This window comes from Oncorhynchus masou, chromosome 21 (genome assembly GCF_036934945.1).
Source record: "Oncorhynchus masou masou isolate Uvic2021 chromosome 21, UVic_Omas_1.1, whole genome shotgun sequence".
Taxonomy (NCBI): Eukaryota; Metazoa; Chordata; class Actinopteri; order Salmoniformes; family Salmonidae; genus Oncorhynchus; species Oncorhynchus masou.
Genome location: NC_088232.1, coordinates 24,570,312 through 24,590,572, shown reverse-complemented (window position 1 = coordinate 24,590,572; position 20,261 = coordinate 24,570,312). Strand labels below are relative to the sequence as shown.

General features: G+C 41.6%; 1 protein-coding gene across 1 annotated transcript in view; it reads left to right on the top strand.

Moving 5' to 3' along the window:
• Nucleotides 1-20,261, top strand: part of g2e3 (G2/M-phase specific E3 ubiquitin protein ligase) — a 30,288-nt gene that overhangs the window by 4,883 nt on the left and 5,144 nt on the right. The window contains exons 2-13 of the mRNA XM_064927861.1: nt 1,468-1,557; nt 1,684-1,781; nt 1,995-2,096; nt 2,638-2,762; nt 3,021-3,189; nt 3,450-3,556; nt 3,727-3,843; nt 6,234-6,358; nt 6,509-6,620; nt 6,980-7,281; nt 8,334-8,515; nt 9,446-9,618. Coding sequence (XP_064783933.1) covers nt 1,512-1,557; nt 1,684-1,781; nt 1,995-2,096; nt 2,638-2,762; nt 3,021-3,189; nt 3,450-3,556; nt 3,727-3,843; nt 6,234-6,358; nt 6,509-6,620; nt 6,980-7,281; nt 8,334-8,515; nt 9,446-9,618 — 1,658 coding nt within the window. The 5' untranslated portion in view covers nt 1,468-1,511. The remainder of the gene's footprint in view (nt 1-1,467; nt 1,558-1,683; nt 1,782-1,994; nt 2,097-2,637; nt 2,763-3,020; nt 3,190-3,449; nt 3,557-3,726; nt 3,844-6,233; nt 6,359-6,508; nt 6,621-6,979; nt 7,282-8,333; nt 8,516-9,445; nt 9,619-20,261) is intronic.

Genomic DNA, 20,261 nt, shown 5'->3' with positions numbered 1-20,261 from the left:
GGGAACTTTGTCAGGTCCATGCTCAAGCCTCGGACTCGTCACGAAACGTGGTGATGCCTTCAATTGTGAAATCACGTTGAATAAAATTATATTCGAACTTACTCTGCAGACTGTCCATGGTGTTTCTCATTCAGCTGCTCGAATTTTGAAACATGTCCACAGGAAAGTATTGTTTACTCAACTTTTAGAGTGCTTTACTGAAGAATACATTTTTATCACCTGGCACATGCACAAAATCATGTAAACACACATTAGTATGTGTCCATGGTGTGCATGTGGCTAGGGTCATGACGAAACATCTTGATCGCTTCACACAATCGGCTACATTTAGACATGCAGGCCAATTCTGATCTTTATTCACTAATTGGTCTTTTGACCAATCAGATCTGATTGAGAAAATCTGTGTTTAGGCAAAATATAAATGAGTGGGAAAAATGTCAGAATTGTGCTGCTTGTCTAAACACAGCCAGACCAGCTTGTTGGTTTAATAATACTACTTCCTGTGGATATTTTGTCCCAATTTTGGACCAGCTGAAGGACTCCGTGGACAGTCTGGCGAGTAAGTTAAAATATAGTGTTATTCCCAGACGACTGGTAAATTAAGTTCAAATGTGATTTTAAGGAAAATTCTGGCTTTCAAGGTTAATTTCCACAATTTTGCAGGCATTTGTTTTAGACTGTATACCGAGAATTAGTGTCAGTCTGATTTATTAGGCAAGCCTTGGACCATCTTTGGCTGCATGTGCGTTAGACGCATGCACATGGACCAGAGCTAACACAATCACAGAGAGTGGGCCCTTGCCCACCAACAAAAAGTAAACAATGGAGCCAAAGTATTTCAAGACATTTTCACATGCAAATAGCACTTATTGGTATGATGTATCTGTAGTGCTCAAGGAATTACATTCCATGCAACAGTAGTGTTTGAGGTGGGCTTGATTCAGCTAGGGGTTTGTACTTTTGGGACTATTCCATTGGCTCCATTCTACAAAGCAAACTAGCTTAGGTGAAATTACATTTTATTTGTCACATGCTTCGTAAATAACAGGTGTATACTAGCAGTCAAATGCTTACTTACAGGCCCTTCCCAACAATGCAGAGAAAATAATCTAAATAAATAATAGAAAAACACAAGTAATAAATACACAATGAGTAACGATAACTTGGCTATATACACAGGGTACCAGTACCGAGTCTAGTGTATGTGATGAGTCAAACAAATAAGTGCAGAAATTGTTAAATGTTTAACTATTTAGCAGCCTTATGGCTTGGGAGTAGAACCTATTCCGGGTTCTGTTGGTTCCAGACTTGGTGACTGGAACCAACAGTCTTTGACCATTTGTATGGCCTTCCTCTGACACAACCTGGTATAGAGGACCTGAATGGCAGAGAGCTCGGCCCCAGTGTGTATTTGACAGTCTAGTATCTTGAAAGTTCTCTAAAACAGCTATGACATTCATTTTTCAGGCAATTTCCACGTGAAGAATTACGTTTCGGTCTGACTATTGAAAATGAAGAGGAGGATTCGAAGATCTGAGCAGGAATACTCAATAGACTGTGAGTGATCAGTATGAAGGCCATTATGTTGTTGTAGTATAACATTTTGATGACAATGGTGAACAAACACACGCGCATGATCAAACCACCCTAGCAGAAAGTTATGGTACTTCTCTCTATTTTAAGGTTGTGCACTTTGTAAACTCAATGAAAATTGTCCGGACAAATATGGCGAGAAGATCACACTTAAGTCACATGAACTCACTGTGCACTACTTTTGCCTGGTAAGAGAGAGGGAGTGTGTTTGTGTGTGTATGTTAGAATTACTCATTGCTAAAGTAATTGATTATGGCCTAGCTTGAACCAAAATATTTTCTCATTGTGGAATATCATTATTCAAACAGTAGCAATCTATTTGTTTTATTGTTCAGTTGTTTACTAAAGGAAGCTTAAATGTACAGAATGTTTTCGGTGTCTGATTTGTAAAAATATTCCAGCTGATGTCAAGTGGAGTGTATCAGCGTGGCGAGGAAAACGAAGGCATCTATGGCTTCTTGGTGGGTGATATTAAACAGGAGGTCAGCAGATCCTACAGACTAGTAAGTCAGTGTGTTCATTCATGTTGAGTGAGTATTTATATAGCCTACTTTACTGTTTCTTTATAGGCTAGGTACCATTCCCCCTCTTCGGCTGAGCAGGCACTCTGATGCTTGCTGCCATAGAGATACGGTACAAAACACACACAAACATGTGTTCTATTTAAATCTGTGCTTGCCATGGCCCGCATGGTCTCCGAGCTGTTTCAGTAGAATAGAGTTTTACAGAGTGGCTTGACACACCAGGTAGAGGTCAGGAGCTTGATCACTCACTGAGCAGAACTGCTGCTCACCCCTGCTGAGAGACCAATGAAAGTAGTGAAGTCTGTACAAGTTGTTTAGTATGGTGTACGTTTGTATCGGGGTTAGCCCAATCCTAAAGTGTTTGTCCACTCCAAGCCCAAGTAGCATTTTTATCACAAGAAACGTTCTGTACATATTTTTGATTTAGCCTTCAATAGTTTCTGGTTGCTTGGATTCTTGTTCAAAAACGTTATTGTGTCGTCAATGTACATTTTTGCTTTCTGTGTACCTTGTGTTTTAGAAGTGTGCAGTCTGCAAGAAGAACGGTGCCTCAGTTGGGTGCTACATCAAAAGCTGCCGGAAAATGGTCCATTTTCCATGTGGCAAACAACACCAATTCATCTTTCAATTCACAGACCCATTTCCGTAAGTGACCATGATTATATTTTACCAGTGTGTTTTGTGTCTAGAGATTCTAAACATAATCCACAGCAGCTATGGCAAACGTAGTAACAAGGGAAGAATTCTGCTCAATTCTTGTTTTTGAGATTAGAAATATATCCTTTATTCAAAAATAATGGTTAAGTCTTATTGGTCTTCATCAGAATGAAATCCGCACTCTTATCTCACAGAAACAGAAACGTTGTTTAATGCTTTGGTGCAACTCTGCTTGTTTTTCCCCAGCTCCTACTGCAAGGATCACAGTCCCACCCAGTCGTTGCCAGTCTCGTCCTGTGTCAGTGAGCCCCTGTCTTGCTCAGTGTGTCTGGATCCCATAGAGGCCGTTCTCTCCTACTCCGTCCTCAAGTGTCCTGCCTGCCATGGCAGCTGGTTTCACAGAGACTGTGTGCAGGTACTTACATCCAAACTAGCAGTGACCCTCTTGAGTGAATGTGTGAACACATTATTTATAAGCAACTTCATACTATATAGAAGGTGTTGTAACAGGGCTTTACATAGTGTGGCATAACCCCTATTCCAACCTCTATCTAGTCTTACATTGGCATATAAGTGGTTTGTGAAGCACCTATACAGAGGGTTTATGAATGCTTCATAAAACTGTTAATTGTGACTGCATGCAGTCTCTTATCTATTTTCTATCTATTCCACCAGAACCAGGCTCACAGTGCTGCCATGTTCTTCTTCAGATGCACTCTGTGCAACAACAAGGACATGTTCCAGCAGGAGATGCTCCGGATGGGAATCCACATACCAGAGAGGTATTAGTCACCTTCTAGAACATTATTCATCACTGTGCCTTTTCCAGGGTCTACAGAATGTGTGATGTGTTGGGGGGGTGTTGAAAGCAGAGCAGAAGACTCATTTCTATTGTATTAGTGTTGTGGTATTATGAGTTTTAGCTAAAGTACTCTGTATCTGTGTGCCATAGAGATGCAGCCTGGGAGCTGGAAGAAAATGCCTATGGAGAGTTACTGCAGGTGTACCAACACTGTGATGCCAACAAATGTCTCTCCCACAGTGGTCGGACAAACTCTACACGCACTGGGTAAGCTCTACTGTAGTGTGGGTATGGCTGAAATGGTTGACTGGCAAAAAATGTGTTTATTACTCAAATAAATTTGAGACTAATGAATGCGATTCCACGCTTCAAGACTGCTTCGGTCACGTGGACTGGAATATGTTCTGCATTGCTTCCAACAACAACATTGACGAATACGCTGATTCGGTGAGTGAGTTCATTAGAACGTGCGTTGACGATGTCGTTCGCATAGCAACGATTAAAACATTCCCAAACCAGAAACCGTGGATTGATGGCAGCATTCGCGTAAAACTGAAAGCGCGAACCACTGCTTTTAATCAGGGAAAGGTGACCGGAAACATGACCAAATACAAACAGTGTAGCTATTCCCTCCGCAAGGCAATCAAACAAGCTAATTGTCAGTATAGAGACAAAGTAGAGTCACAATTCAACGGCTCAGACACAAGAGGTATGTGGCAGGGTCTACAGTCAATCACGGATTACAAAAAGAAAACCAGCCCCGTCACGGACCAGGATGTCTTGCTCCCAGGCAGACTAAATAACTTTTTTGCCCACTTTGAGGACAATACAGTGCCACTGACACGGCCCGCAACCGAAACCTGCGGACTCTCCTTCGCTGCAGCCGACGTGAGTAAAACATTTAAACGTGTTAACCCTCGCAGGGCTGCAGGCCCAGACGGCGTCCCCTGCCACGTCCTCAGAGCATGCGCAGACCAGCTGGCTGGTGTGTTTACGGACATATTCAATCAATCCTTATCCCAGTTCCCACATGCTTCAAGAGCGCCACCATTTTCCCTGTTCCCAAGAAAGCTAATGTATCTGAGCTAAACGACTACCGCCCAGTAGCACTCACTTCCGTCATCATGAAGTACTATTCAAGGACCATATCACCTCCACCCTACCTGACACCCTAGACCCACTCCAATTTGCTTACCGCCCAAATAGGTCCACAGACGATGCAATCTCAACCACACTGCACACTGCCCTAACCCATCTGGACAAGAGGAATACCTATGTGAGAATGCTCTTCATCGACTACAGCTCAGCATTTAACACCATAGTACCCTCCAAACTCATCATCAAGCTCGAGACCCTGGGTCTTGACCCCGCCCTGTGCAACTGGACTTCCTGACGGGCCGCCCCCAGATGGTGAGGGTAGGTAACAACATCTCCACCCCGCTGATCCTCAACACTGGGGCCCCACAAGGGTGCATTCTGAGCCCTCTTCTGTACTCCCCGTTCACCCACGACTGCGTGGCCATGCACACCTCCAACTCAATCATCAAGTTTGCGGCGACACTACAGTGGTAGGCTTGATTACCAACAACGACGAGACGGCCTACAGGGAGGAGGTGAGGGCCCATGGAGTGTGGTCTCAGGAAAATAACCTCACACTCAACGTCAACAAAACAAAGGAGATCATCGTGGACTTCAGGAAACAGCAGAGGGAACACCCCCCTATCCACATCGATGGGACAGTAGTGGAGAGGGTAGTAAGTTTTAAGTTCCTCGGCGTACACATCACGGACAAACTGAATTGGTCCACCCACACAAACAGCGTCGTAAAGAAGGCGCAGCAGCGCCTCTTCAACCTCAGGAGGCTGAAGAAATTCGGCTTGTCACCAAAAGCACTCAGAAACTTCTACAGATGCACAATCGAGAGCATTCCGTTGGGCTGTATCACCGCCTGGTACGGCAACTGCTCCGCTCACAACCGTAAGGCTCTCCAGAGGGTAGTGAGGTCAGTACAACGCATCACCGGGGGCAAACTATCTGCCCTCCAGGACACCTACACACCACCCGATGTCACAGGAAGGCCATAAAGGACAACAACCACCCGAGCCACTGCCTGTTCACCCCGCTATCATCCAGAAGGCGAGGTCAGTACAGGTGCATCAAAGCAGGGACCGAGAGACTGAAAAACATCTTCTATCTCAAGGCCATCAGACTGTTAAACAGCCACCACTAACATTGAGTGGCTGCTGCCAACACACTGAGTCAACTCCAGCCACTTTAATAATGGGAATTGATGGAAATTGATGTAAAATATATCACTAGCCACTTTAAACAATGCTACTTAATATAATGTTTACATACCCTACATTACTCATCTCATATGTATATACTGTACTCGATACCATCTACAGCACCTTGCCTATGCCGTTCTGTACGATCACTCATTCATATCTTTATGTACATATTATTTTTCCCTTTACACTTGTGTGTATAAGGTAGTAGTTTTGGAATTGTTAGGTTAGATTACTCGTTGGTTATTACTGCGTTGTCGGAACTAGAAGCACAAGCATTTCGCTACACTCGCATTAACATCTGCTAACCATGTGTATGTGACAAATACATTTTATTAGATTTGTCTCGTATGTCTTTTTGGTTTTCAGATGGTTTCAAATATTGCGTTGCATGCTCTGTGGCTCAAGAGGTACACACCGAAAGTGTGCTTCCCTCAACGCTTTTGAGACTGACTGGGCTTGTGAGGACTGTGCAGCAGCTGTGGATGCAACAGGTGCTCTATTTGCCGTACTGTATTTGTTTTGGTCTAACTGGACAGTGAAGTTATGACCAGACCAGTTATGATAGGAATGAAGAACTGATTTTTATTATGGTGTGTATGAAGTCTCTACATCTGTTATAATCAGTCTTCTTTCTTGTTTAGCTTCACTACCCAGACACACTGACTCTCCACAGCCCGCTGGGCAGAGAAGAAGCAGGTCTTCTAAAAGGAGTCTTATCCTGACCCCTCGCCAATCACCCATAGTCTGTAAAAGGTACTGTACGTTATTGTCTAGCACTGTCTTCAGACAAAAATCCATGGTGCCCTTCGGTCAGGGGCTGGTCTATTGATAGTGCTGTCGGCCCTGGACCACACATTGTCCCTGGAGGCATGGGTTCAAATCCCGACTGCGCCATTTTCCATTCTATGTCCCTCTCTCCATATCTCAATAACTACATATTCACAGTATCTATCAATAAAAACAAAATACGTACAAATTATTATTATTATTATTGGCGACATAGACCAAGTCCAGATGTTTTCCAGAGCAATTGTTTAGTCTTTCATTACATGCTGTGCTAAGAACACATCAGCCATATTGGAGATAAACAGATTGTTTTTAATGATGGGTAGGCCATCGTTGTCTGGATGCTCTGCTAAAGAGATCCTACAGGAGCTTGCCAGTCAGATATCACAGCAGCACCCGCCCATGCCAGTGGTGGTGAGTGGGAACAAGGTCCTGGAGGCTGCCATGGAGCTAGTGAAGAGGAGCGACTTCAAGCCGTCCCATGCCCTGGCGGTGAGATTTACAAGCAGCAAGCACATTCCCAGCTCTGGCAACACCCGACACTTCCTCAGCCTCCTGGTGCAGCAGCTGCAAAACACCATCTTTGAAGGTCCTGATGGTGCCAAGAACCTGACTCTCGACGCACAAGGTGGGTCAATAACTCCCCCCCTCCCTGTACAAAACACGCTCCAGCTCTCTCTCATAAACTCACGCTACCACCATCCCTTGCTGAGTCTGGTGTCATAAACTCACATTCGTAGTTATGTTTTGGTCGTGCTGAGCGATGAATGCTTTTTGTGTTCGGTTATATAAAATAATCACAGATATTGGTTTTGATTATTGGGATTGAATGCTGTATCAAAAGTCCCATGATGATAGTGACTACCCATTACTACACTCCACTTAATGACCATTTATTCACTTTACTTTAATAAATGATTTCAGTTGGGTATTTTACATTTGTTGTATTTGATGACTTTATTATTTAATTCCAAGTCCTCTTATCTCTATAAAGCTGCCTATGCTGTTTGACAAAATCACTATTTTGTCATTCTTCAAAGTAAATAGGGCATACTTTTATGACTGCTGAATACCAACTATCAATCACTTAGATTTTGTATTTTTAGATGGAGATACCTCTCGAAGCAACAACTGCTCTCTATATCCCCTCACAATCTATTTCTGTCTGTGTTACTGTAAAAGCTGTGTTATGATCTGTCTGTTACTATAATATCTGTACTAAGATCTGTCTGTTTCACTGTAATATCGATCGTGCATTTTTCCATCTCTTCTGTAGCAGGCGTAAAAGAAACACAGACCGGACAAGTAGATGCGCAATGGATTATGGTCATTGTTTTTTTAATTACCACGTTTTATGCGCTAAACTATGTAGAATATTGGCCTGTTGGAAACTACAACTCCCTACTGCATTGCCCAGTTCAGGCTAGATCTGATTTATCTCTAGAGAAACTGTACCATATGCGCATTGATCAACAAAAATCACCAACAAAAAAATAAAGAAAAAAATATTGAACCGATGTTGGTCAATTAGTTGTTTAAAAACAAAAAATTAACTGAAAATGTGGTTTGTCTCTCAGCAATACATGTTGGAGTTACATTGTTATCAAACACAGGGGATGTGGTTTCTATAGGTTCTCAGCTTCTATGTATTGTCTCATTTCTATGTCATGTTTTTCCTAGCTCTGAGGGAGGATGTCTACTTTGACGTAGGATGTCTGCTGTCCCTGAGTCTGATCCACGGGGGACCTCCTCTGGGCTTCTTCTCCAGGGCTCTATACCAGCACCTGTTCAACTTCCCTAGGGATACTCCTCTCACTGTGGAGGACATAGGCAACACTGGATTCATAGACAAAGTCAAGAAGGTACATCTTTTACCATGTCTATCTTTTCTCTTAGATGCTGAATAGATTCTAGATAGATTATTTTTAAATGTGGGGCAGTCGCACTTCTCCCCCCAAAATAGTTAATTGGATAGGACAGATGGAGGAAAGATAAAGATACCGCTGTTGCAGAATATAACTGCTGGACCACTCTATGGCTACCTATTCATTGCTAAATCATTGCCACTCAAAAAATATGAAACATTTTCAGTGTAAACTTAAACGACTAAATATGAAGTATGAAAACATAATGAACCTAATATATTTTTAAACAAGATCATCTTTGAGAACTAATAATCGACAAATTAAAAACTAGACAGTCAGGCAGAATAAAAAATTCCCCAAATGTCATGGTTTGACATTGATCTTGTTATAATGTTTGAGTCACTCAGATTGCATAAGAACGCAACATATGCCATAGGCAGGAAACTAGCTTTAAAACCATAGTCTTCTTTCCGCCCTGTAGCAAAATGTGTAGAATTGCAGGAAATTGTCTTTTAAACAGCAACATTTTGTTTTGCGGACGGCCTATAAAATGTTCAGTCGGATACCATGCCATTGGCCACAGCCACTACCACACCCCCATCATGCCCACCACCTAAGCTCCGTTTTGTTCCAGAAAAAACCCTGGCGTGACAAGTTACAATGTATATTTGTAGCGTTTGATGCATTGAGTCTTGGCCGTTTTCAATTAGGTAAATGCAGATGGGCAACGCCATGCTTCAGCATATTTATTTAAAGCAGCTATGCTGCATCAGTTGGTTTACAAGGTCATATTATACATTTTTCTTAGAATGTCCTGTAAAAATGTCAACAGAAGTGAAATCACAGTCATTCTTACAGAAAAAAAGAAAGAAATCCTAGGGGAAACACTGAAAGGCTTTAACTCATTTGCCAACTCTTTTTCTTCAGATTCAGGAATCTAGATCCTTGGAGGAATTGAGAGAGGCAATGCAGTCAGCTTCAGAATACCTGGAAGTGGCTGGGTGCATGAGACCAGTTGACAGCCTTTCTGACAAAGACACACTTGTTGAAGATATTGTGAGCTTCCACCTAATCACAAGACTGCAGTTACCCTTCCAAAGGTTCGTAATGTCAATGTTTTTACGAGTACCTTTTTGACCATTTCACTTAGTGATGCACCGATATAACATTTCTGGCTGATACCGATATCCAATATTTTCCTTGGCAAAAAAACGATACCGATATAAAAAAGAATTGCAGCCTTTTAATCATTATAGTACAGTTAAATAGTTAACACACACACATGGACGCAGCGGTCTAAGGCACTGCATCTCAGGGCAAGAGGCGTCACTACAGTCCCTGGTTTGAATCCAGGCTGTATCACATCCAACCGTAATTGGGAATCCCATAGGGCGGCGCACAATTGGCCCAGCGTCGTCCGGGTTTGGCCGGGGTAGGCCGTCATTGTAAATAAGAATTTGTTCTTAACTAGTTAAATAAAGATTACACACACCACACTGACCAAAAAGTTATTTTGTTGGCATTTACGTACACTACCATTCAAAAGTTTGGGGTCACTTTTAAAAGAAAAGCACATTTTTTAATCTATTATTTAACTAACATCAAATTGTTCAGAAATACAGTGTAGACATTGTTAATGTTGTAAATGACTATTGTAGCTCGAAACAGCTGATTTTTTTACATCTACATAGGCATACAGAGGCCCATTATCAGCAACCATCACTCCTGTGTTCCAATGGCATGTTGTGTTAGCTAATCCAAGTTTATCATTTTAAAAGGCTAATTGATCATTAGAAACCCCTTTTGCAATTATGTTAGCACAGCTGAAAACTGTCTTGATTAAAGAAACAATAAAACTGGTCTTCTTTAGACTAGTTGAGTATTTGGCGCATCAGCATTTGTGGGTTTGATTACAGGGTCAAAATCGCTAGAAACAAAGAACTTTCTTCTGAAACTCATCAGTCTATTCTTGTTCTGAGAAAGGCTATTCCATGTGAGAAATTGTCAAGGAACTGAAGATCTCGTACAACGCTGTGTACTACTCCCTTCACAGAACAGCGCAAACTGGCTAACCAGAATAGAAAGAGGAGTGGGAGGCCCCGGTGCACAACTGAGCAAGAGATGGCCTTCTAGGCAGAGTTGCAAAGAAAAGCCATATCTCAGACTGGCTAATAAAAAAAAAAGTTTGAGGTGGGCAAAAGAACACAGACACTGGACAGAGGAACCCGGAGTCGCCTCTTCACTGTTGAGACTGGTGTTTTGAGGGTACTATTTAATGAATCTGCCAGTTGAGGGCTTCTGAGGCATCTGTTTCTCAAACTCGACACTCTAATGTACTTGTCCTCTTGCTCAGTTGTGAACCGCGGCCTCCCACTCTTTCTATTCTAGTTAAAGCCAGTTTGCTCTGTTCTGCGAAGGGCACACAGCGTTGTACTATTTTTTATTTTTTATTTTACTAGGCAAGTCAGTTAAGAACAAATTCTTATTTTCAATGACAGCCTAGGAACAGTGGGTTAACTGCCTGTTCAGGGGCAGAACGACAGATTTGTACCTTGTCAGCTCGGGGATTCGAACTTGCAACCTTTCGGTTACTAGTCCAATGCTCTAACCACTAGGCTACCCTGCCACCCTAGATCTTTGACGTGTGTCTTTTTTGACATGCAAAGAACCAAACAGCGTTCCGTAGTATGTTGTGTGACGCTATTATTGTGTAACTCCAGTAGGGCAACATCTGAAAAATAGAGCACTTGGTAACGTTAGTGTGTACCGGTGCTCGACCAATCGCGAAAGCCAACATCACCCACAACAGAGAACGGTTGATTGTCAAGGGCAATGAATTCCATTAACTTGGCGTTAATGGATTTCAACCTTTGAGTTGTCTCGCGGAAATGTTCTTACTCTGTCAAATGACTGCTAGATCCACACAGCAGACATTGTGGGCGAGTTTAGAAATGCTGTGTTGCGTCATATACCTACGTTATATAGGTATGCACGTCAGCTTTAACATTGGTTTTGCACATGAGCATTGAACTAGACATCGGGCCAATACCGATGTTGCCATTTTTAGCTAATATCAGCTGATTCCGATATGTTCACCGATATTTCATGCATCCCTAGTTTTTTCACCATTTCTCAATTTGTTTTTATTGTTGCTCCAACATAGAGTTCCAGTCAAAAGTTTGTACACACCTACTCATTCCAGTTCTTTTTTCTTTTTTTTAAACTATTTTCTATATTGTAGAATAATAGTGAAGACATCAAAACTATGAAATAACACATATGGAATCATGTAGTAACCAAAAAAGTATTAAACAAATCAAAATATATTTTATATTTGAGATTCTTCAAAGTAGCCACTGTCGTTGTAATTCTAATCAAAGGGAAGAGAGACTGCAGATTATTTTAAACAACACTTTATTATAACATTTGCAAAATGGAGAATCAACCATCTTCTTAACAGTGCATAGTTGAAAACTCAATGAGCACAGTTGTCCCTCTCATTTTATAGAAAGTGCCTCATCTTATCTATATGACAGTTAGCAGATGTGTAGAAAATGGACGGAACATAGTATACAAAAGCTTGTAATTTAAGATAGCTGACGTTGATAGCATGAGGGCTCACCCTATTCTCTGTACCTTCCTGCCCGTTTCTACACAGATTGCTTCCTTCAGATAGTACATCCACGGGATTTGTCACATGCTGGCCAACATCCGGTGAATTTGCAGAGCGCCAAATTCAAAAACAGAAATACTCATAATAAAAATTCATTAAACATACAAGTGTTATACATCGGTTTTAAGATTAACTTCTTGTTAATCCAACCGTTGTCAGATTTCAAAAAGGCTTTACAACGAAAGCATACCATGCGATTATCTGAGGACAGTGCCCAGCACACAAAACATTACATTAAGTTACCAGCCTAGTAGATTAGTCACAGAAGTCAGAAATAGCAATACAATTAATCACATACCTTTGATGATCTTCGTATGGTTACACTCACAGTAAATGTTTGTTTTGTTCGATAAAGTCCCTCTTTATATCCAAAAACCTCTTGTTTTGTTGGCGCGTTTTGTTCAGTAATCCAATAGCTCAAAGGGAGTCACAACAGGCAGACAAAAAATCAAAATACTATCAGTAAAGTTTGTAGAAACATGTCAACCGATGTTTATAATCAATCCTTAGGTTGTTTTTAGTCATAATAATCGATAATATTTCAACCGGACAATAGCTTCGTCAATATAAAAGAAAAACAAGAAAGGCGCGCTCTCGGTTGCGTGCAGCAAACAGCTCTGGACTTCCCACTATCCACTGACTGAGTGGTCTTACTCCCTCATTTTTCAGAATACAAGCCTGAAACCATTTCTAAAGACTGTTGACATCTAGTGGAAGCCATAGGAACTGCAATCTAGGTCCTAACCATTGACATACTGTATAGGCAGGCAAGAGAAAAGCACCGACAACAACAATATCCCACTTGCTGGATGGATTTTACTCAGGTTTTCACCAGCCATATCAGTTCTGTTATACTCACATATATTATTTTAACTGTTTGGGAAACTTTAGAGTGTGTTTTATCCAAATCTACCAATTATATGCATATCCTAGCTTCTGGGCTTGAGTAACAGGCAGTTTACTTTGGGCACGCTTTTCATCCGGAGTTGAAAATAGTGCCCCCTACCCTAGTGAGGTTAACATGTTTCGCTACAATAGTCAAGTTACCCTCACCCAAGGTGTAGCAATGGTCAACTATCATTTGGCACCTTCTGCAGGAGATGTGGTGATGCTACTACTACAGCGAACTTCCCTTCCGGTGAGATGGTCTCCTATATAAAGGGATCTGTGTCTATTCTTTCAAGTGTTGTGAAGAAACAAATGTGAATATTTACCAAATTCCGTATGTAGCCAAATGTAGCTGCTGCTCATTCCATTTTCGTGAAAATTGATAAATGGTATTTTTTTTAAAGTATGGCCCGCGTCCATGGAGACATATACCAGCTCTACTGGTAGTACTGCTACTACCAGCAGTACTACACCTGCACCTGTCGACGACACAAGTTGTTCTGCTTCCACGAGCATTTCCAATGCTAGCATCAGTATTTCTACATTTGTTGTTATTCTAGCTAGCATGGACACTGACAGATATGAATCTGATGCGCCGAAGAGCTACTGCCCCCTTACCCGGGAAAGCACCGAACAACAGACAGGGACGTTGGACCATCGAAGAGGCGCAAATATTATGAGAAGTACATTGATTTGGGGTTCACTTATATTGGGAGTAGTGCCTTTCCTCAGCCACAGTGTGTTATATGTGCAAAAGTACTATCTCACAACTTGATGAAACCTTCACTCTTGCGCAGACATTTAGAAACAAAACATGCCAATTTGGAAAATCAGCCACAGGAGTTTTTTGAGCGAGAATTAAGATGACTTTTGAGTAGTAAGACATGTATAAAAGCAACAGATACCATTAATAAGAAGGGGCTAGAAGCGTCTTATATGGTGAGCTACCGAGTGGCTAGGACAGGCAAGCCCCATGCTATTGTGGAGGACTTAATTCTTCCTGCTGCTGTGGATATGGCTGGGACAATGCTGGGGGAAAAGGCCAAAAACTATACAGACAATGTCTTCATCAAACAACACTGTTTCTCAATGCATCAGTGACATGGCGGGAGATGTTTTGAAACAATTACTGCTTCGCATACAAGCCAGTGAATTCTATGCGTTGCAGCTGGATGAGGCAACAGATGTGGCGGGCCTGGCACAGCTCCTGGTATATGTCCGTTATGTTTGTGGGGGGTCAATTAAGGAAGACATCCTCTTCTGCAAACCACTGGAAACCAGATCAACAGGAGAGAATATTTTTCAAGTACTAGACAGCTTTGTGACATCAAATGTACTTTGGTGTTCAAGATGTGTTGGTATCTGTACTGATGGCGCAAAAGCCATGACAGGGAGGCATAGTGGAGTGGTAACGCGCGTGCAAGCAGTTTCTCCCGACACCACTTGGGTACACTGCAGCATCCACCAAGAGGCTCTTGCTGCCAAGGGAATGGCTGACAGCTTGAAATACGTTTTGGACGCTACAGTGAAAATGGTTAACTTTGTTCAAGCAAGGCCCCTGAATTCTTGTGTATTTTCTGCACTATGCAATGATATGAGCAACGACCATGTAACGCAGGGGTGTCAAAGTCAAATGGACGGAGGGCCAAATAAAAAATTTAGCTACAAGCCGAGGGCCGGACTGTTCGAATGTTCATTGAAAAAATTTTAAATGACGCATATAGTCTAGTGAACCTAATTGAACCTACTGAAAACCTAACAAATATATTCCAATATGATCAGATAAATAAAGCAATATTTTCTTATGGCTCTGTCAGTAATCTTTAATTTTCAACAGACACAAAAGACAAATTTCCTTTATATAAAAATCCCCATAACATGAACATTAAATGAAAGAAACCGGTATTCAAGGCACCATCAGTAGCCTATATTTTCTATTTTAGCAAAAGTGGGCTAAATTTACTTCAAAGAAAAAAACAATAATAGCAATTTTCTATCATCCACTCAACTGAAATATTTTTAAAATATAATTGGATTGAAATACAATAAAATAAAGTGCAAAAATCTATTAATCAAAAACAACACTTTGTTTAAGGAGAAGTAACATGCAGTGAAAACAAATATTAAACTTTAACTTTTAAACTTGAACTGAGTAAAAACTCTAAATATGTGATTGCACAGTAATGTTCACTTGTTTGAGGTTGAGGGTGATACTTGGTGGTGTCCCATCTTTTCCACAAGTTCATCAATGTTCGGGGTAAGGCTCTGAGCTGAGGAAATCCTCAGAATTGAGTGGAGGTGTTCAGCAGTAAGTCGACTTCTGTGTGATGTTTTGTTCAGGTTCATCAAAGAAAAAGTTGTTCACACAGGTATGTGCTGCCAAACATAGACAACGTTTGAGCAGCCTGGATGCGCAGCTGGGGCATTGTGTCGGGGAGGAAACGGGCGAACTCCGCAGCACCCACTGCCGCATATTTTGCCCTCAGTGCATCATTGCATTGGAGGTCAATCAACTCCATTTGGAGGTTTGGTGGTGAGCTTTCCACGTCAACAGCAAATGGGTTACCGAGCAGTTCCAACCTGCTTTTTTGTGCTTCAAAGTCAGCAAATCGGCGTCGAAAGTCAGCGGCAAGCATACCTATTTTATCAGCCAACTGTGCGCTCGGGAACGCACTGGTAGAGAGCTTCTCTTTCATGGTCTGGCAGCTGGGAAAGTGGCTCAAATTTTCTTTCCGCATCTGCGTCTCCCACAGAGTCAGTTTGGTTTTAAATGCCTTCACTGTACTGTACTAATCAGAGATGACATGATCCCGACCCTGCAGCTGCAAGTTCATTGCATTCAGATGACTCGTAATGTCACACAGAAAAGCCATTTCACACAGAAACATTTCGTCTCGGAGTTGTGTTGTGTCTTTCCCTTTGCTGTCCAAGAACAGACAAATCACGAAATCACAAATCACGAACCTCACGAAGCTCGAAACATCTTTGAAGCACCTTTCCCTGGCTTAGCCATCGCACCTCTGTGTGATAAGGCAAATCACCATGCTCCGTTTCTAACTCCGTCAGAAATGCCTTGAACTGGCGGTGATTCAAACCTTTGGCTCTGATAAAGTTAACTGTGCGCGTGATGATGCTCATTACATGCTCCATTTTCAAGGCTTTACCGCACAACGCTTCCTGGTGTATGATACAATGATAAGCTGTCAGCTCACCTGTCGCGTTTTCCTCTTGCATCTTTTCCCGTATCTTCACCACCAGTCCGCTCCTGTGTCCACACATCGCAGGTGCTCCGTCGGTTGCATTGTGGGAAATGTAGTATTGGTGCGTGTAAAAGATCTGCGGGCTGCCGGCTTGCTGCGGTCTGCGGGCCGGTTCTAATAATAAATCAAGATCATCCCAGGGGCCGTAAAAAACCTTCTCGCGGGCCGGATGTGGCCCGCGGGCCTTGACTCTGACATATGTGATGTAACGCTTTTACAACATAAAGAAGTGCGCTGGTTATCAAGGGGCAAACTATTGACATGTTTTTTTTAAATTGAGAGATGAGCTTAAAGTTTTCTTTACTAACTATAATTTTCAGTTGCCCGACCGCTTGCATGATGACAAATTTCTTACACGACTGGCCTATCTGGGTGATGTTTTGTCTCGCCTGAATGATCTGAATCTAGGATTACAGGGACTCTTTGCAACTATATTCAATGTGCGGGACAAAATTGAGGCTATGCTTTAAGGGGTAGGAGCCTTTTCTCTGTCTGCATTTACAAGGACAACACAGGTCTTTCCATCATAGTATGATTTTTTGTATGTAAATGAACTCAAGCTTACGGACAATGTCAAATGTGATATAGCAAAGCACCTGAGTGAGTTGGGTGTGCAATTACGCAGGTACTTTCTCGAAACAGATGACACAAACAACTGGATTCGTTATCCCTTTCATGCCCTGCCTCCAGTCCACTTACCAATATCTGAACAAGAAAGCCTCATCGAAATTGCAACAAGCGGTTCTGTAAAAATTTTATTTAATCAGAAGCCACAGCCAGATTTCTGGATTGGGCTGCGCTCAGAGTATCCTGCCTTGGCAAATCGCGCTGTTAAGACACTGATGCCCTTTGCAACCACGTACCTATGTGAGAGTGAATTCTCGGCCCTCACTAGCATGAAAACTAAATACAGCAATAGACTGTGCATGGATTATTTTTTTTTAAGACTGAGACTCTCCAATACAACCCAACATTGCAGAGTTATGTGCATCCTTTCAAGCACACCCTTCTCATTAATAACCTGTGGTGAGTTCACAATTTCCGATGAACAAATAAGGTTTCATATATAAGATGGTTAAATAAAGAGCAAAATTATTGATTATTGTTATTTGTGCCCTTGTCCTATAAGAGCTCTTTGTCACTTCCCACGAGCCGGGTTGAAACAAAAACTCACACTCATTCTTGTTAAATAAATGTATCGTGGACTGTGTGTGTGGCACGTTTACAATGATGGCAAAAAAAAAACATTTGAGAGCGCACTGACCCTGGTGAAAGGGTATGCAGCTGGAGGTTGAATGTTTGAAGGGGTAAGGGACTATAAAAAGTTTGGGAACCACTGCCATAAGGTAATGGTAAAATAGACTAGAGAGAGGTGTCCCTCATTCAGGGCAGCGTTCTCTCCCTCCTTCTCGTGTTCCAAATTACACTAATTATAAACTTCTTCGTAATTATGAGTCTTTACAATGCCCATTTACAGTTGACGTCGGAAGTTTACATCCAACTTAGCCAAATAGATTTCAACTCAGTTTTTCACAATTCGCAACATTTAATCCTAGTAAAAATTCCCTGTTTTAGGTCAGTTCACCACTTAATTTTAAGAATGTGAAATGTCATAATAATAGTAGTAGAGAGAATGATTTATTTCAGCTTTTATTTCTTTCATCACATTCCCAGTGGGTCAGAAGTTTACATGCACTCAATTAGTATTTGGTAGCATTGAGTTTAAAGGTTGGCCTTGCAATACATCTACTGGTACACCTCCAGTTGACTCAAATGATGTCAATTAGCCTATCAGAGGCTTCTAAAGCCATTACATAATTTTCTGGAATTTTCCAAGCTGTATAAAGGCACTGTCAACTTGGTGTATGTAAACTTCTTACCCACTGGAATTGTGAAATAATCTGTCTGTAAACAATTGTTGGAAAAATGACTTGTGTCATGCACAAAGTAGAAGTCCAAGCCGACTTGCCAAAACTATAGTTTGTTAACAAACAATTTGTGGAGTGGTTGAAAAACGAGTTTTAATGACTCCAACCCTAAGTGTATGTAAACTTCCGACTTCAACTGTAAATCTCACCCAATGTCTTCAGTGTTTCAATTGAAGGTGATCGGGCCTCACCAGAAAGTCAGAACAGAGATCATAGGTCAATCAGCCCTATTAAGTATTTTATTTCCCTTTTCTTCCCCTGTTCTTCCAAACCCATTTAAAATATTTCAAATGTGACCCAACACACCTCCAGGCTGTGTAAGGGCTATTTGACCAAGAAGGAGAGTGATGAAGTGCTGCATCAGATGTCCTGGCCTCCAATCACCCGACCTCAACCCAATTGAGATGGTTTGGGATGAGTTGGACCGCAGAGTGAAGGAAAAGCAGCCAACAAATGCTCAGCATATGTGGGAAATCATTCAAGACTGTAGGAAAAGCATTCCATGTGAAGCTGGTTGAAAGAATGCCAAGAGTGTGCAGAGCTGTCATCAAGGCAAAGGGTGGCTACTTTGAAGACTCTAAAATATAAACTATATTTAGATTTGTTTAATATTTGTTTGGTTACTACATGTGTAATTTCATAGTTTTGATGTGTTCGTTATTATTCAACAATGTAGAAAATAGTACAAATAAAGAAAAACCCTTGAATGAGTAGGTGTAAAATTTTGACTGGTACAGTATATTCAGTACGTACACGTGACTATTTTAAACTGTTAGAATACTACTATACAGCAGCATACCACCCTGCATACCACTGCTGGCTTGCTTCTGAAGCTAAGCAGGGTTGGTCCTGGTCAGTCCCTGGATGGGAGACCAGATGCTGCTGGAAGTGGTGTTGGAGGGCCAGTAGGAGGCACTCTTTCCTCTGGCCGAAAAAAAAATATCCCAATGCCCCAGGGCAGTGATTGGGGACATTGCCCTGTGTCGGGTGCCGTCTTTCAGATGGGACGTTAAACGAGTGTCCTGACTCTCTGAGGTCATTAAAGATCCCATGGCACTTATCGTAAGAGTAGGGGTGTTAACCCCGGTGTCCTGGCGAAATTCCCAATTTGACCCTCAAACCATCACGGTCACCTAATAATCCCCAGTTTACAATTGGCTCATTCATCCCCCTCCTCTCCCCTGTAACTATTCCTCAGGTTGTTGCTGCAAATGAGAATGTGTTCTCAGTCAACTTACCTGGTAAAATAATAGATAAATAAAAATTTGGAAAGTATTCAGACTCTTTGACATTTTCCATATTTTGTTACGTTACAGCCTTATTCTACACACAATATCAAAGCAAAAAACAGGTTTTGAATAAATGAACTTTTACATTAGTATTCAGACCCTTTACTCACTACTTTGTTGAAGGACCTCTGGCAGTGATTACAGCCTCGAGTCGTCTTGGGTATGACGCTGCATGCTTGGCACACCTGTATTTGGGGAGTTTCTCCCATTCTCTGCATATCTTCTCAAGCTCTGTCAGATTGGATGGGGAGTGTTGCTGCACAGCTGTTTTCAGGTCTCTCCAGAGTAGAGGTCGACCGATTATGATTTTTCAATGCCAATACCGATTATTGGAGGGCCAAAAAAGCCGATACCGATTTAAATCGGCCAATTTTTTATTTGTAATAATGACAATTACAACAATACTGAATGAACACTTATATTAACCTAATATAATACATCAATAAAATCAATTTAGCCTCAAGTAAATAATGAAACATGTTCAATTTGGTTTAAATAATGCAAAAACAAAGTGTTGGAGAAGAAAGTAAAAGTGCAATATGTGCTATGTAAGAAAGCTGACGTTTCAGTTCCTTGCTCAGAACATGAGAACATATGAAAGCTGGTGGTTCCTTTTAACATGAGTCTTCAATATTCCCAGGTAAGAAGTTTTAGGTTGTAGTTATTATAGGAATTATAGGACTATTTCCCTCTATACCATTTGTA